This window comes from Ostrinia furnacalis, unplaced genomic scaffold (assembly GCF_004193835.3).
Source record: "Ostrinia furnacalis isolate ACB-3 unplaced genomic scaffold, ASM419383v2 OfSCF7244, whole genome shotgun sequence".
Lineage (NCBI taxonomy): Eukaryota > Metazoa > Arthropoda > Insecta > Lepidoptera > Crambidae > Ostrinia > Ostrinia furnacalis.
The window spans coordinates 180,715-204,361 of NW_021137483.1; the positions used below are offsets into that span (position 1 = coordinate 180,715).

At 36.9% G+C, this 23,647-nt stretch overlaps 1 protein-coding gene across 3 annotated transcripts; it reads right to left on the reverse strand.

Annotated features, from left to right (window-relative positions):
* Nucleotides 1–285: 285 nt before the first annotated feature.
* Tmep (Transmembrane endosomal protein) lies at nucleotides 286–23,042 on the reverse strand. Of its 3 annotated transcripts, XM_028319527.1 has the most exons (9): nucleotides 22,771–23,042; nucleotides 20,799–20,958; nucleotides 13,944–14,109; nucleotides 11,377–11,516; nucleotides 11,117–11,203; nucleotides 6,762–6,963; nucleotides 5,642–5,877; nucleotides 4,124–4,208; nucleotides 1,650–3,402 (listed from the first exon to the last, which is right to left on the reverse strand). In XM_028319527.1, exons 2-9 carry the CDS (start codon nucleotides 20,955–20,957, stop codon nucleotides 3,368–3,370), a joined length of 1,110 nt encoding a protein of 369 aa, XP_028175328.1. In that variant the 5' UTR covers nucleotide 20,958; nucleotides 22,771–23,042; the 3' UTR covers nucleotides 1,650–3,367. The 3 variants fall into 3 exon arrangements, with proteins under 3 accessions (XP_028175329.1, XP_028175328.1, XP_028175327.1); XM_028319528.1 differs by lacking the exons at nucleotides 1,650–3,402; nucleotides 11,117–11,203 and adding an exon at nucleotides 286–478 and having other exon boundaries at nucleotides 11,290–11,516; XM_028319526.1 differs by lacking the exon at nucleotides 11,117–11,203 and having other exon boundaries at nucleotides 11,290–11,516.
* Nucleotides 23,043–23,647: the final 605 nt, after the last annotated feature.

A 23,647-nucleotide genomic window follows, 5' to 3' on the forward strand; every position in this document is an offset into this window, starting at 1 on the left:
GTAGACGACGCATTGCAAGTTTTTTACAAATGAAGTTCATATTTCATATCTCTTGAGAATAAGGTGCATTAATGGTATTATATCGACGGTTAAGTCCTATGTCATTTAGAAGGTATTGACGATGCATGATGAAGCTCAAAACTCAAGAACAGATTCAAGTTCGACTTGAAATATTTTTTTCACGAGTAAGTAGTCTCATCGTTTTATTGTAAGCGCACCGACGATAACTCAACCGAAAAAAGCACCTTAACCTCAACGTAATAAGGACCTCATTTGCCTTACGCTCAACGCAAACTGAAGTCTAGCTCTGCTGAATAACCTGATCTTCACTGGAACTCGTCATCAGAGCTGAGCAGCGTGGTCTTCTCATGGTAGTTGGTGGCTTGGCTGATGGTGGCGACTCGCTGCGGCGGCGGGCGCGGCGCTAGGGCTGTGCCCTCCTCCGCCCGCTTCCCCGTCCCTGCCCCCGCTCGCATCACTAGGTCGAAAGAGGGTGTGAGTCTATGGTCCTCGCACTAGTGTTTTTAATCTATGATTTGCCTAACTGTGGACTAAAGGTCATAGCAGACTTATCAACATTTCGCGTGCTGTCAATCGCGAGGCGAGGCGTTTACGTTACGGTGCGGATAAGTGTGCGTTGCAGTATGGAGTTTCAGGCTGGATTCATTAGTGTCACGCGAACCGTCAGTGCGGATCTCTCCGCGCAGCCGATCTGTATGAACTGCTTAGAGAGCGAGCAGTTCCTGCGGACCGCATTACTCTAAAACGCTCCCTAGAAGTTTATACAGATCGGCTTTGTGGAGCGGATCCGCACTGGACGGTCAGAATATCTACTGACCGCCTCGAGTTGATACGGTTACGATCCTTATGCTACGTCCTTTAAACGTCGGTACTGCGTTGTTGATTAATATTTTAGTTCACAGTTAGGCTTATCGTAGATTGAAGAAATGCATCGAATACGTTTCAACTCCAGTTTTTCGTGTGTCAGTTAAAGTTTAACCTAAGAAGTTTGATTACGATGAAAGATAATTCGATAATTATAATTTTAAATAAACTGACGCACAAGAAACTGGAGTAATAAATGTATTGTGACTTGTGTAGTTGTATGTAAAGGTGCTCTGTGTGCGTATTTGAACGATTTAGAGCCTACAATATTCCAATCGTCAGACATTTATCTGTCTTATTATTTGACGAATCTTGTTAAATCGACCTTTTAGTGTGGATGAGTGATACTGTGTAGTTAGATTTTTTTTCATTCATGAAATCTTGATTGCAGAAGGATCTGTATTGAAAACTTTATGAGAGGTGCCCAATCAATGTGTTGTGTAATCCCAGGCATACGGAAGTCGCCTGGATTTTGATGTATATCAAATTGTCGCCGTGTCCAATATAGCAGAAATAAAATCACTTCAGTGCTTACTTATCACTAACATACTATGATAATACATAATGACACATGAAACATGCCAGCAAAGAAAAGATAAAAAGCGTTCATTCCACACATTCTAGAACTTACCTAAGAAAAATTTCAGTCGCCTTTGAAGCCAACCTACTTATTGAACTCAAAAATAAAAGTAGTTAAATTATAAGTAAACTCGTTTATTGATCAATGAGAGGCCAAGTACAATGTTTCTATTTAATTGGTTCTAGGATTTTAAATTGCTATTCCAACTTAACTTAATCAAAACAGGTAAACAAAGTATTTCGTTAATGTAGGTGTATTTTATATTTTATAATTATCTTAAAAATATAATTAATATTATGATATAAAAAGGAAACTAAAATGTATATTTAACAGTTATTTTTTATATTTAATCATGTATTAAATTGTTATTTCCCTTTAATATTGTTAATATAAACGCCCCAATATATTGTTTGGAAATTCTGTTTTAGTATTCGAAAATGCCATTCTTTGGTCTGGCAACTAATTGGCATAACGTTGTTAATCATTGAGGCGAGTATTTAATGCTTATGTAATAATAACTCATAAATACCTGATGTTAAAAATTACACTTATGCAACTTTTAACACAAGCCTAGCTCCAACTAAGAGGATTTCATCCATTAGCTTATAAGAAATGTAACAAAAAAAATATACAAAAGAAAATTAAATCACAGAAAACGAAACATTTACATAGGTACTAAAACTTTATATGCTACACCTAGATTGGGATACGGTCACCAATACAAAAATAATATCTTTCACTCTTGCGTATGTATAGAAATCCAACTACGTTAAGTACATGTGTTTAGTTAATACTCCGGTTTTTAACTATATCTCCATTTACCTTATTCGGTCAAAACGTATTTTAAAATTACGATTATAAACTAATAAGAGCTAAAATGGAATAAAATGAAAATAGCGACAGAAGAAACCACATTTAAAAATAATACATTTAATTTTACCGAAGTATCAACTACTAGTTAATTTCGAATAAAACTGATCAATCTTCTACAAAATGACTAAAATACTTACCGCTTACAAAACACTAATCACCCTTAGCTATTTAAAATAAAACTTTAAATGAATACTGATAAAACTCAAAATGCAAGAAATATTGAAACAGTTGACGATTTATGTAGAATCTTTGTGCTGAATTAAATGCATTTTTTTATTTCGTTCGTTCAGTAAATAAAAATGTTATGCTTTATTCGTCTCGTTGAACTGTTTTTGATAGTCAAGTTAAAATAATTGCGGCAGGAATTCTACTATCATCACTTGTTACCTACTTCATTGTCTATTTAGAAATAAAAAAAACTTATTCATAAATCTCAGTAAAATCTTCTATACATACGCTCATGAACCGTGGGACATCTAGGTAAGAATAAAATACTAACGACATGGCAATGATTAGTCCGAATTTTTAATTATTTACTATTTTATTTTAAGCATTATTCAAGGGAAAACACAATTCGCATTAAATGTTGTTATACATACATCTTTATGTAAATTCGTTATGCATTCGGACTAGTCAAGTACCTTTATATAAATTACATAAAATAAAATAAAACACCTTAACACATAAATGTAACGGTTCCGCAGCCGAGCACCGAAAACAACTATTCGTTAAATAACGACTTTTTGACCTTTTTAAAGATATTTTGCATTTTTTTGTTCAGTCAATTTATTAATAAGTGAAATAATTTTCAAATAAAATTGAAAAATATTTGATTTACTATTCAGCAATTGGTTTTTTTTCTGGTAAGGGTATTTTCAGGTTTGTTTGAGGTATTTTTTAATGCAGTCAGTAAGTCCTTAGAAATGCACGAGTTAGTTATGTTTCCATGCTCGGGCGTTAGATAATGGTATTCAATAGTAAACGAACAGACATCAATGCGCGTCATGCAGAGCACAGCTATGGCAGAGCTTATAGTTTCTCATAAGGCAGGTGAGAAGTGACATCTGAAAGAAAATAAAACAAAATAAGGCCTAGCCTACACTTCAAATCTGTGGGGCTACTCTGAAAAACGTAATCTGAAGTTTCGAATGTTGCCATCCCTCTCACGCACAGCGAGATGTCAGCATGAGCGACGGTGATAGATAGACCCGAAACTACGTAAGCAGCGTTTCGGAGAAGCCCTGCTGCAACCTCTAACCTACGTCTATTTTTGAAGCTTTTACTCATGCCTAGAAGAACGAATTGTCATCGGTGACTTTTAGTATCTATCTGTCTCTTTCTGATTACGTTGATTACAAATAGAACAGAGAGCAATATCAAAATTTTGATAACTGCTTTTTTATTTTTACTATTCCAGTGTTACCAGCCGCAATAACTTTGACAATACGATTAAATTACTTTTTGATAACTGGTAAAGATTTAAAGACAATTTGTCACCACGAGAATGAAGAAGAAACTTGAGAAAAAAAAACAAAAAAAAAAGAAAATGAATAAAATCATAAGTCAACAAAAAATACTCTTGATATTTAAAAACTCTCGGTTTGATGTACCAGTTTCTGTCACTTTCAAATGAACCCTCAAATGAGCGATGAGAAATCCCAAACTCATTTCAAACATGAACACTAACGCTATAACCACAAGGTTAACTTCGGAGTGCGCAAATAAAACAGATACAGGCGAGAATGAGATGTCATGCGCGTTCTAACAAGCGGCTAAGTTACTCACCGGAGCTGTACTGAGTGTATTGCTGGTACTGCGGGTGGAAGTTGTGGAATGCATCCGTCATTATGTCCTTCGGGTTCATTGTCTCCTGGAATTAGACAAATCAGTTTTTCAGACTATGTCATAACTAGGTAGGTGGTAGGGTTAATACTGGGACGTGTAAAAGTGCTTTTTTAAAGCCTATTTACAGAAATCAATGAGTTTTATGAGTTTTAGGATTTGATTTGGAAGGCAGCTAACTGTGGAATCTGGATAGGCATAATATAACATATTATGTGCAGCCAAAAGCTAAGTAGCAAATCGAGTTAAATACACGGATCAGATGAAACTATAAACGCTTTAAGAATCCCTGAAGAGCGGTTTCGCACTACATCTCATCCGAATTCATCAAAATACAGTAGATACGGTAGTTTTTTATACGCACAAAAGTTAGCTAGTTAGTTTTCGAGATCCATATTTTGACAGACATGGATTGGACATAGTGTAAAACCGCTCTAAAAGTTGCATGAGGGCCATGAGGCGCGGCCTCAAAATTTTATGCTCCCTTAAAAGTCATCTAAATCGATATTAGTATTCTTCTTTTCGGGTTAGTAGTAGTTTCGCACAATTTTCCTTCGCAAGAACGTGCGAAACATCCTCTTTCAATAATTTTTTTTTAGTAGGCGTTTCGCCCGGATGTATTAAAAGTATTAAAAACGGGTGCGAATCGACCCCTTTGAGAACTAGTAATCGCATACTAGTTCAAAAAAAAGAGTCATTCGTGCGAAGGAAAATCGTGCAAAACTACTACTAACCCTTCTTTTCGTGTCGATGTTACGGTTAATGTGATAAATTGAAAATTATTAATAATAACCGGTTATTATGAATAATTACCGACAGTCGCGATAAAAGTGATAAATTAATCACATTTAACAGTGATTATTTAGTAATTCAACCTTAGTACTAACAAATTTCATAAAAGAGAACAACATCTTGTGTACATGCTCCTGTACAGCCAAACTTTTGAACGTTTTCATATCATATATTAATATAATTTGGCATAATAAGTTTGGAATGTTTTTTGCATAATATTACTTTTCCATGATGCCTATAACATAATGTTTTGATTTAAAGTGAAAAATAGGTTAAGGTGCGGCGGGGGTGGCCCTTGGGCCACCCCTAAGCCGCCTATTTAGTTTTATANTTGCATAATATTACTTTTCCATGATGCCTATAACATAATGTTTTGATTTAAAGTGAAAAATAGGTTAAGGTGCGGCGGGGGGGGGCCTTGGGCCCCCCTAAGCCGCCTATTTAGTTTTATACACACATAAATGACCTCATATTAATCACATTTACCAAATCATGCGGTAATTATTCATAATAACCGGCGATTATTCATAATTTTCACATTTATCACTTTGACCGTAACATCGACAACAAACCTACAGTGTTGTATTTAGCATCGCATTTTCGCGGTAGTGTCATACTGACGTCACGGCGGGGGAAGGGTAGCGTGACGTCACGAAGCTGCAAGCGTACCTTAAGGCTGCTGGAGATAGACTGCATGGTGACGGAGCGGTGCGGGTCGCGGTGCGCGCGCGCATACACAGCGGCTGGGAACGCATAGCGTAGCGCTATGCCTGCTGCGAGCATCTCGATGCAGATGAGGAAGTTCTGGTAGCCCGCCGACACGGTACCGGCGGTGGTGGGAATGCCGTTTGCGTCCATTATCGGGGATATCACGTTCGCCTTCTCGAGTATGGCGAGGCCTACACCTGGAATTGGATATGGTATATTAGTATGACATCATCATCAATCAACCTCAATCTTATGCTAAGAGAAAACATATAAAAAGAAAATCGAAAACGAACGAACGAATGCTATTGCGATATAATTTTACACAGTGTTTCCTGAGACCTCAAAATTGAATTAAAAACTAAGCGATATTGAAACACGGGAGTTTTACTCTTGCATTTGTAATATTTAACTCTTTCTAATTATTTAAAAAAAGGGGGATGTCCAATTTTGAGGTCTCAGGAAACACTGTGCAATGTGACAACCAAACAATACGAATGAGGTCAGTTACATTAAAATAGTTCAAGTATTTATGTGTTTGTGCGAATATTTCGATCCACCCTCGTATTTTGTGGTAAGTTGATATGTTAACTATCAGACACTAGATTTGGACCATAAAACCCATGCTCACGGAGAAGTTGTCACGACCGTGATGTAGATCAAAACAAGACACGTACCTTGCCAGAACGAGAAGAAGATCACGGCTTTCACGGTGAAGAACTTCAGCATCGGGTCGAAGGGCTTGAGCACCACTCTGGTGGCGCCCAGGAACAGGAACAGCCCGTATAAAGCCAAGCTCACGGAGAAGTCGTCACGACCGTGATCTAGATCAGGGTTTCCCCATTTTTTTTTTGCCAAGGAACCCTAATTGATTATACTTTTCCCAGCGGAACCCCCGTACTACTCCGCCCGCACGCCCTGCCCCTCCCTTGTGCGTAAACAAGTCGGTGCGAGCGAACAACGTCGGTCACGAAACGTGGGATAATATTTTTTACGGAACCCTTGCGGCCTTTCCACGGAACCCCAGGGTTCCGCGGACCACCATTCGGGAACCGCTAATCTAGATCAATATAGAGACACGTACCTTGCCAGAACGAGAGGAAGATCACGGCTTTCACGGTGAAGAACTTCAGCATCGGGTCGAAGGGCTTGAGCATCTCCCTGGTGGCTCCCAGGAACAGGAACAGCCCATATAAAGCCAAGCTCACGGAGAAGTTGTACACGATCGTGATGTAGATGTAACCGCCGTTGGGGCTCCAGTCACCATCGTGGTAGTGGCCTGCGGACTGGAGAAAAAAAGAATTTGAATCCCAACTATATAATATTATAAATGCGAAAGTAACTCTGTCTGTCTGTCTGTCTGTTACGCTTTCCCGCTTAAACCTCGCAACCGATTTTGATGAAATTTGGCATAGAGACAGTTTGAGTCCCGGGAAAGAACATAGTTTTTATCCCGGTTTTTGAAACAGGGACGCGCGCGATAAAGTTTTTCTGTGACAGACAAAATTCCACGCGGGCGAAGCCGCGGGCGGAAAGCTAGTAAAATATAAATCCTGGTCTAGAATATGTGGTTTTAGCATAGAAGGATATAGGATTATACTCTCACTGACGTATTCACAAACAATGCTTGCTTAAATGAAGCAGCAAATCGAGCGCACAGCGTTGAATAGAGCTCTGTGATTGGTTCATGTGTCACCCTGTGCGTCCACGCGCATTGTGAGACCTCACAGTAATGTTTGTGAATACGGGTGTCAATCGATGTCGAGGATGTCGAAAGAGGCGACTAAGGGACAAAAACGTGAACATTATTCCTCCCCAACCCATCTGACCAGCTCTGAAAATGTAGGCCATATCCTCAATTTGCCTCTGGTAAATTAGAAAAGCTCGTGCTCTTGGAGACCATTTTAAGAGTATACAACGATGATAATGAGGAGGTATCTTCCTTGTGTTTACAAATGAGAACCCATTTTTGACGGCGTATTTGTTTACCCAAACACATTTTCTTGAAGACTGCGTCACCGGATTATACAAATCCATGAATCATAATACATTGAAAGTATTTACGTGAGACAAACACTACCATTGAGTATTGTGTGTTACAACAATGGCATAATAGAACAAAAATGTTTAAAAAATGTTAACTTTCCTTTCAAATTGTTACGAACGTTAGCTTCGTTGGGTGTAATTACTAACTAAACAGTAACTCCACTTTCTCGGGAATACCGTAGTTATCCATTGTGAAGAGACTTCTTAGAATAGGCATGATGTTTTTTCAGATATACGTTATATTAGCAAATAATTATCGGTGCGGTAGGTACATAAAACAAAATCGTTTTGCAAATAATTATCGCTGCGGTACATAAAACAAAATTAAGTGGATTATCATCATAGGTTGTGTGTTACACATAAGGTAAGTGGTACAGTCGATAGCACATCTGACTATACACTTTTATTGCAAAATAGCATCTATCAGCGTCAAATAGTGACACCCAAAGTGGCCAAAAAGTTGACACAACCTTATTCCAATTATAACAAAGACGTGTTACGAACTTTTTGGCTACTGTAGGTGTCACGGACTATTTGACGCTGCCTGTACAACAAAATAGGAAGTGTTAGGTTTGATGTGATGTCGTCAGAACAGTATGTTGAACCTGTCAGAAAACATGCACATTATATCCTGCTCAGCGGGGCAACTACCTCACATTGTTTCCGTGTATCCGTCGCTATTACTCATACAGTCATCTCGTTATGAGTGGCAAAGAGGGAAAATCTAAAAATACGGATAAAGCCTGCATGTTAATAATAACTAAGTTTATAAACTGCGCTTGTTAAAAGTGTTTTGCCAGTAATGTATTTGGTATTATCAAACAATTAATGCTTGATAATTATTCACTTGCTACCGATAGCGCCCGCACTTCATGTTAAGGCTTGGTATTTCTTCTAAAGTAGGTATTTCGCGCTGTCAAAATCTGCGCGCGCAATTCTTCGCCGAAAACAGCGCGTCAAAGAGCTCCCGTCACAATTTCCAGCTACACAGTATAGAAATACGCAGTTGGTTAGGTTAGGTTGACTTCCTTCCCTTCAAGCGTCACACTCACAACACTTTCTAATAGAAATCATATCCAAGTGATACAAATTAAAACACCTTTCAGACTTTTTGGGAATATATTCTAGAATCGAATAAATATAAAATATAACTGCAGAAGTAAACACGGTTCAAAGTGGCCGTGGCGTCGCCCGACCTTCTGGAAGTTCTGCGCCGGCTTAAGAATTTCAAGATTACGTCGAGCGATTGGAATTTTTTTTATGATAAGTTACTCTTAGTAGCGATTATTTAGAGCTTGGATAATAAATTTAATTATAGTTGTTGCAATTCACGAAGCTTTGCATTTGGTTAATAACATTAATCAGTATAGGTACGCATCAATTTTGTTCAGTCTCTTTGTTTATTAATAAATAAAAATATCATACTAAAATTGCAGAAACATATTTGTTTGTATTGGTCTGGGTGTTTTCTTTCTATGGCCAAAAAACTGGCACGCGTCCGTCCTCCGTAAGCGCCACCGCGCGACTGATTGAGATTGTCCAAGCCGTCATGGGCGATTTTTTCCACATTTTTTAACATAGTAACTAAATAAGACGCAATATAAAAATTTCATCCGTTAAAAGCCCTCAAGTTATTTCTGAACTTTAGTTTAGTAAAAGATTCAGAATCTCAAATCGCTTATTTTAAAAATAAAACCATAATTAGAAAACGAATAGAGGTAACTTTGGGAATTTATTCTATCGAGTCAACTTCATCAAATCGTGTTTCCATCCGTTAATAGCCCTAGAAAATATCCTCAACTATGCCCAAAAAAAATCTTAGCCTTTTATTTTACTGTTTAGTACCTCAAAAATGAAAAATGAAAACCTCATTTTCGCCATTTTCTCTGATACCCGGCCTTAAGTTGAAAAGGCGATGAACAACACTGCAATAATGGCAGCGAGGGACTTCCAACAACGGAAAACAAGTAGTTTTACCATAAGTGTACATGAAAGACATCGCTAGCGAGTGTGTCAAAATAATGTATGAAGATTTTAGTGCTTCAAAGTCATCGCTAAGGGCGTTTACAATCTGTCACACATTTCATGTAATTATTTCCACAGTCGCTAGCGAGCACACCTAATGAAAACTCATGGTAAGCACAAACATCATAAATGGATAGACCCTTTCAGGTATAATGTATTTTACTGGGTATAAATATTAATAATAGGTAGGGCTGGGTTGCACCGTCTTACTTTGACTTAAACAAATGTCAAAAATATGTCAAACTACATACAAAAAACACTGGTTATCGTTATAGTTACAGTCAAACTTAGGTGATGCCACTCAGCCTAAATATTTTTTAATGTGACGAAGGTCATAGTCATCTGCTAGACTGGCCTGAAGTGGAGAGTGAGAGAGATTAAAATTATGCTGCAATAAGTTTTATAATTGCTCCATAAAAATACCCATTATACTATTATTTCAATAACTATAGCTTGGACGTCACGTCTCGATATGCGAGAATCGAACAGCTGTTCAAATTGACGGTAGAGGTCACATAGACAATGTAAAGTAAATAAAATAACAAAAGTACTAAGCTGAAAACAAAAGAATTAAAATATTGGTTAACTCAAGTCTAGCTCTTGTTTTATTTGAAGAAAATGAGAAAAGCTAAACATAATTCATGATTTTAAATTTATTTTCTTTTTATCAAAAGGATCTAGAAATAAATGAGATTCTTTAAAATAGTTGATAGACTTGTATTATTTTACGTATGAATAAGCTGCAGATAACGCGAATAATATTAGATAAGATAACCCAAGTGGTTGATAAAATTAATACCATGAGAACTAATTCGACTATAATGAAGGCCAACGATTAATATACTTACAACAATGTGATGTTAGTATGGGTAACATATTGTCTATTAGGGGCGATGGCCTATTTTGATAACACATAGCATCGTTCTATCGTCCATTGTGCGGGTTATACTTAGTATCAGGTAAGCCCCCATGGACGTAAATGGCTTAATACTAATAGTGTTTCATTTGGAATCTGCGCCACAAGAAGCAATTGGCTATAGCAGATCGCCTTATTCTTAGCTAACATTGCCACCTTTGTTCAATCTTATAGCTGCTGCGCACCTAGTAGAAATATCACAATTGCAACGTCCCAGGCAGCCGTGAAACATTAGACACCTGTCCATTTGTGAACAACAGACATCTTTGCTGCTTACCTGCAGGAATAATGATCAAACCTTTGTGCGCAAAGGTTTGATCAGGCAGAACTGCAGCGTGGCATGTTTGCAGAGCGCAGGAAGCCGATGGTGTAGGTGGCGCCTGAGAGGCAGCACATGCCTATTTTAGAACTCACACATCTGGCATTTCACCTCTCATTCTTTTGCTACATACCTGGAGGAATATAATGATGAAAGCGCACAAAGGTTTGATCAGGCAGAACTGCAGCGTGGCCTGCTTGCAGAAGCGCAGGAAGCCGATTTTGTAGGTGGCGCCTGAGAGGCAGCACGTGTACATTTGAAAATACACTCATCTAGCATCTCACCTTTCATCCTTTTGCTACATACCTGGAGGAATATAATGATGAATGCGCACAGTGGCTTGATCAGACAGAACTGCAGCGTGGCCTGCTTGCAGAAGCGCAGGAAGCCGATGGTGTAGGTGGCGCCTGAGAGGCAGCAGGTGCCGTTCATGCAAGACGCGCGCACCGGCCGCCCGCGGAGCTCCGACATTATGTTTCCTTCGCCGCCGAGGTACTCGTAGCATAGCGACAGGAAACTGTAGATCACGAATGCTGCGGAACAAAATGTAGTATTATATGTAGATTTATTGCTTAACTGAGACAGTACTTGAGGTATGGCAGCGGCACGGGAGAGGTGATTTTGACATAAATATGACGTGACAGAGCATACAAATATAAATGACCCACGCTGAACTGTCCCGCCAAACTCAATGACAGGGGGGCGCTACCATCGTTCAACTATATGGTTTCCAACATGGCAAAAATCTGAACCAGCGATCCGGTATTGACGGTGGCGCCCCACTGTCAATGTCATCGACAGGACAGACCAGTATTTTGGAACTATATGAAGTCTCGCTGACGTTTAACCGTCACAAAACAACCCTCCCGTGCCGCTCCCATATCTCAGGCACTGACTAACTAGCGCATAACTCGACCTATTAATTTAAAGCTATCTAGACCTATAGCAGTAAGTATTCATATTCATACAAGTGACAGTGATAAAAATTGGATTTGCATTTTGTTATTTTACCAAGGTTAAACAACTGACTGCTACAACTTATGAAGGAGATATTTACATGAAGCAATATGTAGATATTTACTGACTAATTCTTGTCAAAAAGGGACGCGACGCGCTAACCACATAAGTATAGGAATGGTGTGTTGTTTTAGAGATAAATAATTAGCATATAAAACAAACAACATAGACCTTGTTTAACAATGGTTATCTAATCTAAACAGTGGCAAACTGACAATTCGCAAAGGGCGGTTATGTCATTGAACCACAGTTACCACGGTGAGTCAGTGGCACGGGAACTTATTTAGGCTAATGGCCACCCAACCTAATTGTGAGTGTTCTGCGATCCGCGTTAAAAAACTATAGGTGACAATAAGCGCCGATTTCGTTGTTTTCATCACGCTTTTATCTAATTAGTCGGTATTTTAAATGCTAACAAGCGACAAGATAAGACAGCGAGTCTTTTTGTTAGTTATTTCGAACATTTTTAACGAAATTTTAGTTTGAGACTTGTGCATACAGTGAGCGTTACAGTTCGTGACACCCAAAGTGACAAAAAGTTGACAACACAACCTTATTTCCATAGTAATAAAGACGTGTTGCGGACTTTTTGGCTACTTTGGGTGTCACGAACTATTTGACGCTGACTGTACAATAAAAAAATATTTACACACATAATTAAAACGGATTTTTACACTTTCGAAATTAAGAAAATCGGTTTTCAATATACATTAATTAATTTATTACCAATCATCCGTAGTAATTTTCAATTACTTCATTATAAAAATGCATAAAATGTATCGAAATAACGGAAACTGTAACAATTAAATAATTTGTAAGAATACAAATTTATTAATCATAATCCGAATTCGACCTTACAAAAATACTCGGCTATTGACCGACCTGTTTCGATTCTGTCTGAGGCTATAATATCTTTACATTATTAATTCAGACTAGTTAGCAATGGACACAAATAGTATTAAAGTGAAAGTATAGTGATCTATATTTTAGGGAAATAAGTGACATGTATGTAAACAGTAACTTTATAACTGTAACTTTTTCGTGTAAGCAAATCTCTTACATTTTTAACGCAATTTACAGCAATGGCAAACAATTTTAGTAGGGGAGACCAAGGTGATTTGTAACAGAGGAGAGTTGTGACATTGTATGTGGATCTTATTAAGTACTAGCCAGCTCAAACAGTGGGCGTTTTAGTTCAAGTCTTGAGCTACCAAATGCGCGGTGTTGCGAGCTCGCTGATAGTTAATGGATTCCCAAAAATCGACAATGTTACAACTCTCCTCGGTTACAACTCACCTCAGTCTCCCCTAAGTATGCATTGTCTATAGAAAATTGAATAAAGCACTACCATCCATCACCAATAACCATCGTGAAGCAAATCAATTATGCTATGTCATACGCTAACAATGCGTTTACTTGAAATATGTGTGAATGGTAGCATCTGTCGTAGAAATCAAGCTGTATCTAATATGAATGAACTGCAGAACTCAGCATTAATAATTATCTTGATAGTTTTTTTAGCTTTAAAAAAAAGTGTTCAAAGTTGCACTTTTTAAAATTAACTCTTCGATGCAAGGTGCCAAGGGCGTCACTAAGCTTCCACTGACCATCAATCAGCTCGTCTAAGGCTGGTTTTGGAATCGCTGACCGCTCGCTGATCATCGGCGCTGATAGATCATTATGTATATCATTAAAGAAAACGTTCCTTTTCTTTGAAACATCCCACCCACACGTCCTACACGCCGTATTATTTTATATCTCTATTTAAAGACTAATCTTCTGATTATTTCGTTGCGGGTCCTATGACAGTTAAACTTTCCCCCGGGACAAACTTGACCTTCACTGGTTGGCGGTCAAGCTATAGATCTTGGCTACGCAGGAGTTGCAGCTGTGGGAAAGAGGTGAGAATAGTCCCGAGCATTTAAAGACTAACTATTCCTTACCTTCATAACAATCCCTGACGGTGAAGAAGTAGATGTAGTACGAGTCGCTGTTGAAGAACAGCAGCGATATCCAGCTGTAGCATCCATAGATGGGCACGATGAACAGGATGCGCACGATCCAGCGCTGCTCCGACGGGTTCGTGTACCAGCGCAGGTGCTGGTAGATCTGAATCAGAACATTTTAGAATTACAAATTGAAACTACAACCCGGTTGAGTTAACTGTGCACGTGGCGGCCGTGACGTCACTTCGACGCTCTGGTACAGGCAGCGTCAAATAATTCGTGATACCTAATGTGGCAAAAAAGTTGTCAACACAACGAACAAAGACACACACAAAGACGTGTTGCGAACTTTTTGCCTACTTTGAGTATCACGAATTATTTGACGCTGACTGTAGGTACGGACGGGGCGAACACTAAGCGGGAGGGAGAGTCGCATTCTAGCGAGGTGCGCAAGTAGCTCAACCTCCCATTACTTATTAAAAATGGGATTTACATAATAAATGTCACATTTTGAGACCCGAATGTTCTCAATTTTCATTAATATTCAAACCGACAGATGAATTTTATTCTATTTATTATAATTGAGTTTTCCCGATATGCCCCAGTTCTACAGTAATTAGTTTTGTTATAGGATAAGGAGGTTTCCTAATATTTTCATCGCGAAACACGATTTCGTACATAGTAATCACCCTCATTTCCTATCGTATCGAAGAAGCCAACAGGTATCGAAAAAAGTTAATTAGGTGCTGAATCTTTTAACACAAGTTTTAGCATTGTTGGGACACCTAAGGACTTCCCTGTAATGAATTTGAAGTCTACCCATCAAGAAATTTCTGAGAAAACTGACTGCGACAGACACTTGTGGAGTGGAGCCTTAGTACGTTGTTTTGTAGAGTTCAGTATTTTGTAAAGTTTACGGAATCATAAAATGGAATACGTACTTATTTAAAACAGGCTTCGTCGAAACATGCTAACAATTAAACATTATTACTTCAATGTCGATAACAATAAAGTTATTATCATCGACATAAACTATATTAGGATGAAAATCCTATTCCATTGAAACACTCGCATCTTGAATGAGGTTGTACTACTGTAATCAAAATTAAGGTCAGAGAACTCCATTGTCTTCCGAAATAGTAACTCGTAAATGCTGAGAAAGACGCTTCGAATCGGGTCGAATGGTTTCAAATTGCTGCCTGATTTACGGTCCGATGCCCTTCATTTAGATCACAAGTACCTACTCCGAACCATGGCAAATAAATATTGGAAACGAAAACTCACGCCCGTATTCACAAACACTCGCTTGCTTAATCCTTCAAGCTCCGCGAATCTAGACACAATAGATAATCAATTGTTATGACATTAATTAATGCCGTCTGGGACTCAATCGGTTAAGTGAAGCAGCAAATCGAACGCACAGCGTTGAATAGAGCTCTGTGATTGGTTCGTGTGTCACCCTGTGCGTCTACGCGCACTGTGAGACCTCACAGTAATATTTGGAAATACGGACGTCAATCGCAATGGACAGAGACAATAAATACAAATTGCGGGCAAATGTTTCTAAAGATGGTCTCAGTAACCACTGAAGTAAGATAATATTCTCACTACACTCTCGTGTGTTGAAACCTCATTCGTTATGCAAGACAACTTAAGTCAAGGGCCATCAGTCAGCTATATGAGAGTGGAACACGTAGACACGTGCTCATTATCCTAAAATGGCAAACTAATTATAATTACATTTTTTTGCAAATGGCCAGGACTTACTCTGTCGTCATATTAGTATTCTTAACTATGATGGTCACGCTTTCTCATGCTAGATTTCAGTATGGGTGAAAGAGATAAATAGAAGTAAAGAGCTGATATCGTCTCTACGAATAGCCCCGTTTTCAATGAATGCACAATACGTAAGGCACTTAGCAACGAGTCACCGGCCATAGAGAACGATGCATAACATAACACCTTTTCACACTATTTGGAAATTAAAACTGTTTAGTTCACGTAATTACGGCAATCGGTTACTGGGTTCTTGCAATATGCGAATTTTCTGGCTCTTATGTGAACTGCGTAAGTTTTTTCTGAAATCTTACAATAACATAGTAAGACTGGCTATGTAATCTGCTTAACCACATCAGTAAGTAGGTACTAGGTTTTCTTTACGATTAGCAAATGGCCACTATTTGTTTTTTTCTACGTTCATTAACAATCCAGGCATAAAATTATAGACATATTTTTGAATATGAATTACAATTCGCTTACGAAAGCGGAAATATCGTATACGATTCTATTCATCATTTTTATTTATCTTCTAGGTTTCTAGATCACACATAATTATATTATCGTTGAACCTGCTACTGGCAAAACTTACTGTCATCATAATAGTTGATTAATGGGTTTATTAAGTGTCAATTTCAGCAAACATTTATTTTGATTGTACAGCAACCTGTACCCCGTAGAAGATTCTGAGAGAAGAGTAAACTCTACAATCTCCACATAATACAGTTACATAGCAAGGATTTCGGTGGTACATACAAAAACCCTGGTACAATAATAAAAATTAAGCAATGGTCTATAAATAAAAGGTCAAAGATGCGTGTTTTTCCTTGTTCCAGATGTTGGAGTGCTTCGAGTACAAAACAATACTCATACTACAGTACGAAGTGTATTGTAATAATCAATTTGTATTCACAACGAGTTCTGTTCTATTTAATTAGAAAACATAACAATTGGTTCTAAGAACGTCGATTGCCGTCGGTCAGTTTTTAATGTGGAACTTATTCTCTTAACGAAGGACCACTGTAGGCTACTTTAGAAGGCAGGCATTGTTATAAAAAATAGAATATAAAGAAACCATAGTTGCCAAAAAACGAGACACAGCATCGCAATGCCACTCCCATCCATATCTACTATGCCAAAATTTTTCAAAAGTGTTTCAGCGGCATATGGCGCGAAATGTAATAAGACTTACTATCGCATTTATAAGGAATACGAACAGAATGGAAATCCAACTATGGAAGTCCGTCAAACAAGTCGTATATCAAGAGCATTGCGTGGAAATGAGCGTGACGCAATATTTCTAGTGATTCCGTTATCTTTACGTAGACTAGGTGTGATTAGTCACATATTTGTAGCAGGTGAAAATGCGATAAGTATTTCTTTAATAAACATATTGATAAATGGTTAAATCTTTATAATTTGACAATACTGCGTCTGATAGAATATAGAAATTCTTTTTCAATTTCCAAAGAAGAAGACACCTTGAAGTTTGTAAACATACAATTAAAAATGCATTTTCTCTAACTTAATTAAACATATAGATCATAATTAGCACCTATCAAATCAAAAGCAAATTATTGCGTGTTTATTTGCTGAATTACCTAACCATGTCTTGTTTCTGTTGCTAATTTTTGATTAATTGATCATAAAACATTGATGATGGATGACTCAATCATGCGATACAGTAAGGAAGGCCCCAAGTCTTCACCTAATGCCTGCCTACACCTACATGATGTAGTAAATGATCGCATAGTTATTTTTGTATTTGGATTATCCTTTTGTATTTCCATGTTGATGACCACGGTGCACACTGCCTTGATCTCACCTGTTATCTACGCTCTAAAATGTTGCCAGGGGATCCCATACTAGGGATATTTTTGAATGGAGTAAAGTTCGCCTGAAATTCGGTTTCTAGTGATATCGGATATGATATTTTCAATTCACATGGTCAGCGGTCACCCAGCGATGTGTAATCAGATTTGCACTAATAAAAGTACGAACTTTTTCTGTTCTTATATGATTTATAGTCTGCCATTCTACCAAAGTAAGTAAGTACATCAAACGCCATGCTTGTGTCACGCGTGGCACCTAACGTGGTTTTAGGATGTCTTTACTTTCTCGTAAGGTTATCGTGGCGATTCGTTTGACTTTTCGAAATGACGGTACAAACAAACAAAACTGGAATGGCCTACAAGTGGCGATAACGCGGCGCTGATAAAGAAACAAAAGAATTACTAATAACACCGCGCTGAATTTACGACTACACCGCGCTATATGCGAAACTATAATTTGCATTTTGCATACATTTGAATTAATTAATTATTATTACGTAATTAATTTTTGTAATCGGTAACAATTGGTCATAATAATCATTAATGGAAATAAAACAACTACTGCAATATTTTCGTCATGAGAACCCTGAAAACGACGAAAAATTATGAGAATAGCCTAAATAATTATACTTCTAATTTAATGTGGTAAAAAGTGGGTTTATTTTGACTGGAACTTGGGATGAGTAAAAGCTCAGCTGTTCATTAAAAATAGGTCGACCTAGTTTCATATTAATTTTATAGTCTTTGGTGCGCAGTAGTATTCAATAGCTGTTACTAAAATATGGGCATGTGCATATTATTATCTCTACTCTATGAAGCGCATTCTAGAAGTGCATTATAAAATTCTTATCGCCAGATAAGTCTTGAAACTTTACACCGACACGACACCGTGTAAGTATGCAATGCATGACGAACGTGGTTAGGTTTATCCAAACCAGCCAACCTATCTAAAATATCATATTACACTGCAAACGTGCGAAGAAAGTTGTGGACAATCAGATATGCCCACTTACTCGGCGAAACTGTAAAAGCAAGTTTCTAATTTGTAAAGAAGTCGACACATCGAGACATGTAAAATGTCAAATTGGCGCAACGGAATGACGCCCGTATTCACAAACGATGCTTGCTTAATAAGATAATAGAGCTCTGTGATTTGTTCTTGTGTCACCCTGTGCGTCCACGCGCATTGTGAGACCTCATAGTAATGTTTCTGAATACGGGCGTAGTGTGCGAGTACAGTTGAGTAGTTTCCTCAACGTTAATTTGTAACGTTAATTTGAACGTCACGGAATTTCCTGTTAATACCTACCTAATACAAATATGTGGTAATAGCATGGCGGGGAAATCAACTAATTATTCAATTTTTCCCCAAAGAAAGGTCTTTCTGTTCGCATTTTTAGGGATAGACTGAAATAATTAATGTTATTACAGAAATATTCTCGCAAAATACTTACAGGAATTTCAGAGTTTATCCTCTACAAATATTCAAGTATTCAAGCAATGCATAAAATAAAGAGGGATATTTTGTATTGGTCAAAGAGTTAAGAGACAATAAGTATTGCTGGATTTAAAATAATGATTTCGAATTTTATTTCGATTAAAAATAGTAAACCAATTAAAAAAAATGTCTTAATAAATAAACTAGCAAACCAGAATCAATCTCATGGTCGAATGTTTCGTAAAGGCGATTCGTGAGTTCGCAAATCCTTGATGAGGATGACCATGACGTGTTCATTACTCATTCATGCTTGCCACAAGGCGGACTCGAACTGATGACGTATGCCAAAATGTGAGAGAACTGTGACAAAAGTGCTATTTGTTTACTCCAAATGTACAGTCGATAGCACTTCAGACTAAATTTTTGTTGCAAAACAGCCTGTATTACTTCGAGATAAGATTCCACTGTGTTTAGCATGATGTGCTGTCGTCCATACATAATTTTTATAAGAGAATAAAGTTAATATTCGTTTGATAAAATAATTTATTGGTATCGCAAAACAACATATGAACTCTATAGAGTACATACAGTCTTCATCTAGAAATAATATCTCCAATATTCTTGGACAATTCTGATATTGACGTCATAATCGTCGACACGTTTCTCCAGACTCCAGTCTCAATTATAGTCTTCAACAACCCTACGTACACTCCCTGTAGAGAATATCGAATAACATGAACGGTCATTGGCTCATGTAATTTGCAGAGTAACGTTATTAATAAATAATAAATAACGTTACCAGGCGGGTAAACGTAATAAGATGGCTCGTTGCTACCTGGTCGCACCCTGAATGTGCGTTCTCTAGTATCAACTTAGTATCGATTCGACCGTAGGCGTAGTTTATTAACTCGACGTAAACAGCGACAAGCAACGGAAAGATACGCACCTACACTTTCTTTCTACTATGAGTGAATGTGAAAACAGGCAGAAAAACCCGGCAGTCTAAATAGGGTTGTCAGATGGAAGGTGGATTTTTTCTTGGAAATGAAATATCTGTTTGTGCTAATTGCAAACAGGTTTTCGTGCTGACTGTTACTTTAAAATTAGCGCTTAAAGCTCAAGCCTTGCGATAATGACGCACGGTCAATGAAACATGGAAAAACGACTCAAATACGTATCGTCCTTTCAATAACGTATTGTATCAACGCTGCCGTTACGACACGAATATTATGTGCTTTAAATAAATGTGCATTAAAAGGCCTATTTTCCCAAATATCGGACTAACTAACTGCCTAGTAGTAACCTTGACACCACTGGAGTGGTAATGTCGTGGACGGCTGATTTAGATTCGCACAAAATGGTCTGAATTCATTTAATTAAATCTGCTTTTCAATAACAATTATAAATTACACAAGTATTAATTATAAAACCATTTTCATAACCAGTTTTGCTGCTTCTAAATACAGAAATAAGTATGCTGTAGCCTGTAGGTAATAACATCATGTAGGAATTCAAAAAGTTTTATAAACTTGACAAGGAAATAATATAATGTCGTTTTTGCGCATGTCGATATTTGACTGTCGATTGTCAGTTCATTGTGCATCTCGAAAGAAAATATACCAAAGTTATTTTTACGTTATATTGACTTCCAAACTATTAAAAATAATTCAATTTTAAACTTTTTTTCCTTTGCAATTTGGAGTGAAATGGCCACCCAAACACCAGAGGAGTAAATTCGGAATTACACAATGATATTAATGATAAGCAACATGAGCAAAAATATCAACAAACTAATTTTGCACCCACCTGTTGGCAAGTAATGAAGAGGGCTGTCCATACAAATATTCCTGCGATGACCTGGGCAGCTAGGGTCTGCAGGAATGGCTCCTGTGAGCGTTCGAAAATTTTGTGCACCACTTCAGAAATCGGCTGTGGCGCCAAAGTGACGGTGTCCGTCGAATTCATTCTAGAACAAAAATTAAATTTATTACCTATTTCAAGTATAAAAACAACGAAACAAGAAACCATAAATAAACATGTGTAACGATTTTACAAATTAAATTAATAATCAACATAATTTTTAATTTAATTTCTAAAGGTGCTTACTTGCTAATGAATATTAATATAATCTGAAAATAATGAAACACTCCAACTTAATACATGTGATGCAATAATACGACTTTTTCTTTAGCAATTATAAGTTTTGTATAATGGATTAGCTCTAGCTGCCTTGAGATTTAAGAACAATATTAATACATCAATTCACTTGGCATTATTTTTATAAAATTCTTAAAGTAAATCACTATTACTATCACAATTAATATTTCAAAAGTCAATGGGCCTGAAGTGCATTTCTGAAGGCAGTCAAGCGTCAAAACAATAGAATTCAATAGACACATTGTGTAACTAATGTAGAAATATTACTGTATCACACCCAAATGTTATTTGTTTGAATAGGAGTTATTTAGAAAACATCTTACTCATCTAATTACACAGCAAACTATTGTGTAATTAAGTGTTGGCTTTCACAAGCAATAAAGAAGAGCCAGCGTTTTGCTAAATTGTAATCAATTAAACTTTTATTTTAAGACAAATAGCAATTTTATGTTTAGATCTAGGCCCAATTATTTTTACAAAAATTTATTAATTAACAGTATGGTCATGAATTTAAAATTATTTCAGATGAGAAGCAGTGTGCAAGAGACTAATTAATAAATGCAACGGTGTGCAACTCTTATTTTTTTTTCAAAGACTTAGCAACAATATAATATAACCAATTAATTGGCTAGGCAGGGAAATTGTAAACAGGAATGTTTTAAAACAACATTAATCACATATAGGCACGTACACCCAGCTCAAAATTTATGGTATGAAGCCTAATCTCATGTATAGTATGTCCCACTTAGCTATAAGAGACAAGGTCTTTTAGCTAAGGTCAAGATATCTTATTTTTTATATTTTTGTATTGTTAACAGAAAACAAATTCTTCAGATTCATTTGCAATTTAAATGCATAATGTCCCACATATTATGACATGGTGTCAAGGTGTATTTCTACATTTTATTTCTTTAATAGACTGCTTATTACATAAATAAACAGTTCAAAATAGGTAAATAGGTTTAATACTTTCTATTTCTCAGTATATTACAAAAAGCAACCAAAGATTTTGAATTATTTTTATATTCCCACGTTATTACCTTGACAACAACATGCACTATCTGTTAAAGTCCATAGAAATTCACTTCATATTATGACATAGTACTGAGTGAATGTTTTGTAATATTACATTCAAAGTAGGTATATGCTTAAAATTTCAGTACATATGTACAATCTTAAACTTGATTTATAGCATAAAACATTTTGAGATAACAGGAATACAAATAAAGAATTTGTTATCAGAAGAGCACAAGCTATGTCTGTATCAATATGCTCATCTTAATTTGTGGAGCAATTGGTTTCTCAATAGGCATCTCATACACAGTAGCAATTAAGATGTTCAATCACCATTTCACTTCACCTACATGCTAAATAGAACATTTATAGCGAGGGTTCGCAATTGTATCGTTTATTTGTAATATTATAATCCAAGAACTAGATCAAAGCCACAAAACAATCACGGAACAAGTAAATTGGAGGTCACACATCTTGACATTTTCTTGTTTGGGTACCTGTGCTAGTGAAGGGCAGTGCTTTTGTTGATGACGCGTAAATACCCATTAAAAACCATCATCGTAACAAGTAATTAATAAATTCTTAACGTTATCATCAATTTGTTTACCTGAAATATGACTATGTTCGTCCTAGAGCTACTGTTTTCCTTTTGTTAGCAGATGTCATTCGTAATCAACACTGTGCACATATTGCTTACACCACTATTATACACAATATCTTCGTATTCCTCCACATAAATCTTGTCACAGTATCACAAGAATAACAAAAACAATCCAACGAAACACAAATAAAAACTAAATATCTATTATTTTCTTTCCCATCAGTGTACAAGTCGCGATTTCGTGACGATTCTGCAATTTTGAACCATAGACTACTTCTCACTACTTCTAAAGTGTAGCACATTTTTTTAATATTCACAGCTGTTTTTTATATTATTTTGTTGGACTGCACTTCTTCCATAGTCATCATTAACCCTTTTTTTGACCCTTTCCTAAACCCTTTCAATAATATTATCAAGAAAATTATGCGATTTAAACTAAAATTCACAAAATAATTAAAAGTTCACACGCTAATTTGCTAAACTTATAACCTGCTCGCATTAGTCGAATAATTTAGTCAATTATGCGTAAGTAACCAATGCGAGTGTTAAAAATCCACTTGAACAAATTCAATGAAAAAAGTCGCATCTGTTCACCTGGGTGAATTAATTCCAGGTGAACAAAAGCGACCACTTTACTTTATTTAGTCTGGGTGAAATGGTTCCGAGATGAAATAAGAACCGTACTTCTTGGCGGGAATCTGAAGCGTCATGTTAGCGGTTTTGTTTTATTTCCTCAAATTCGTGTGTGGGCGACTATTAATGTGTATAGCCTGACCAGGAACATAAAAACCCTCGCCATGTTGCGGAAAACTAATGGTACTAATTTCTTTTAATGGCAACAGTAACTGAAAACTTCATTGACATGTCACCTTGCATGTCAGTC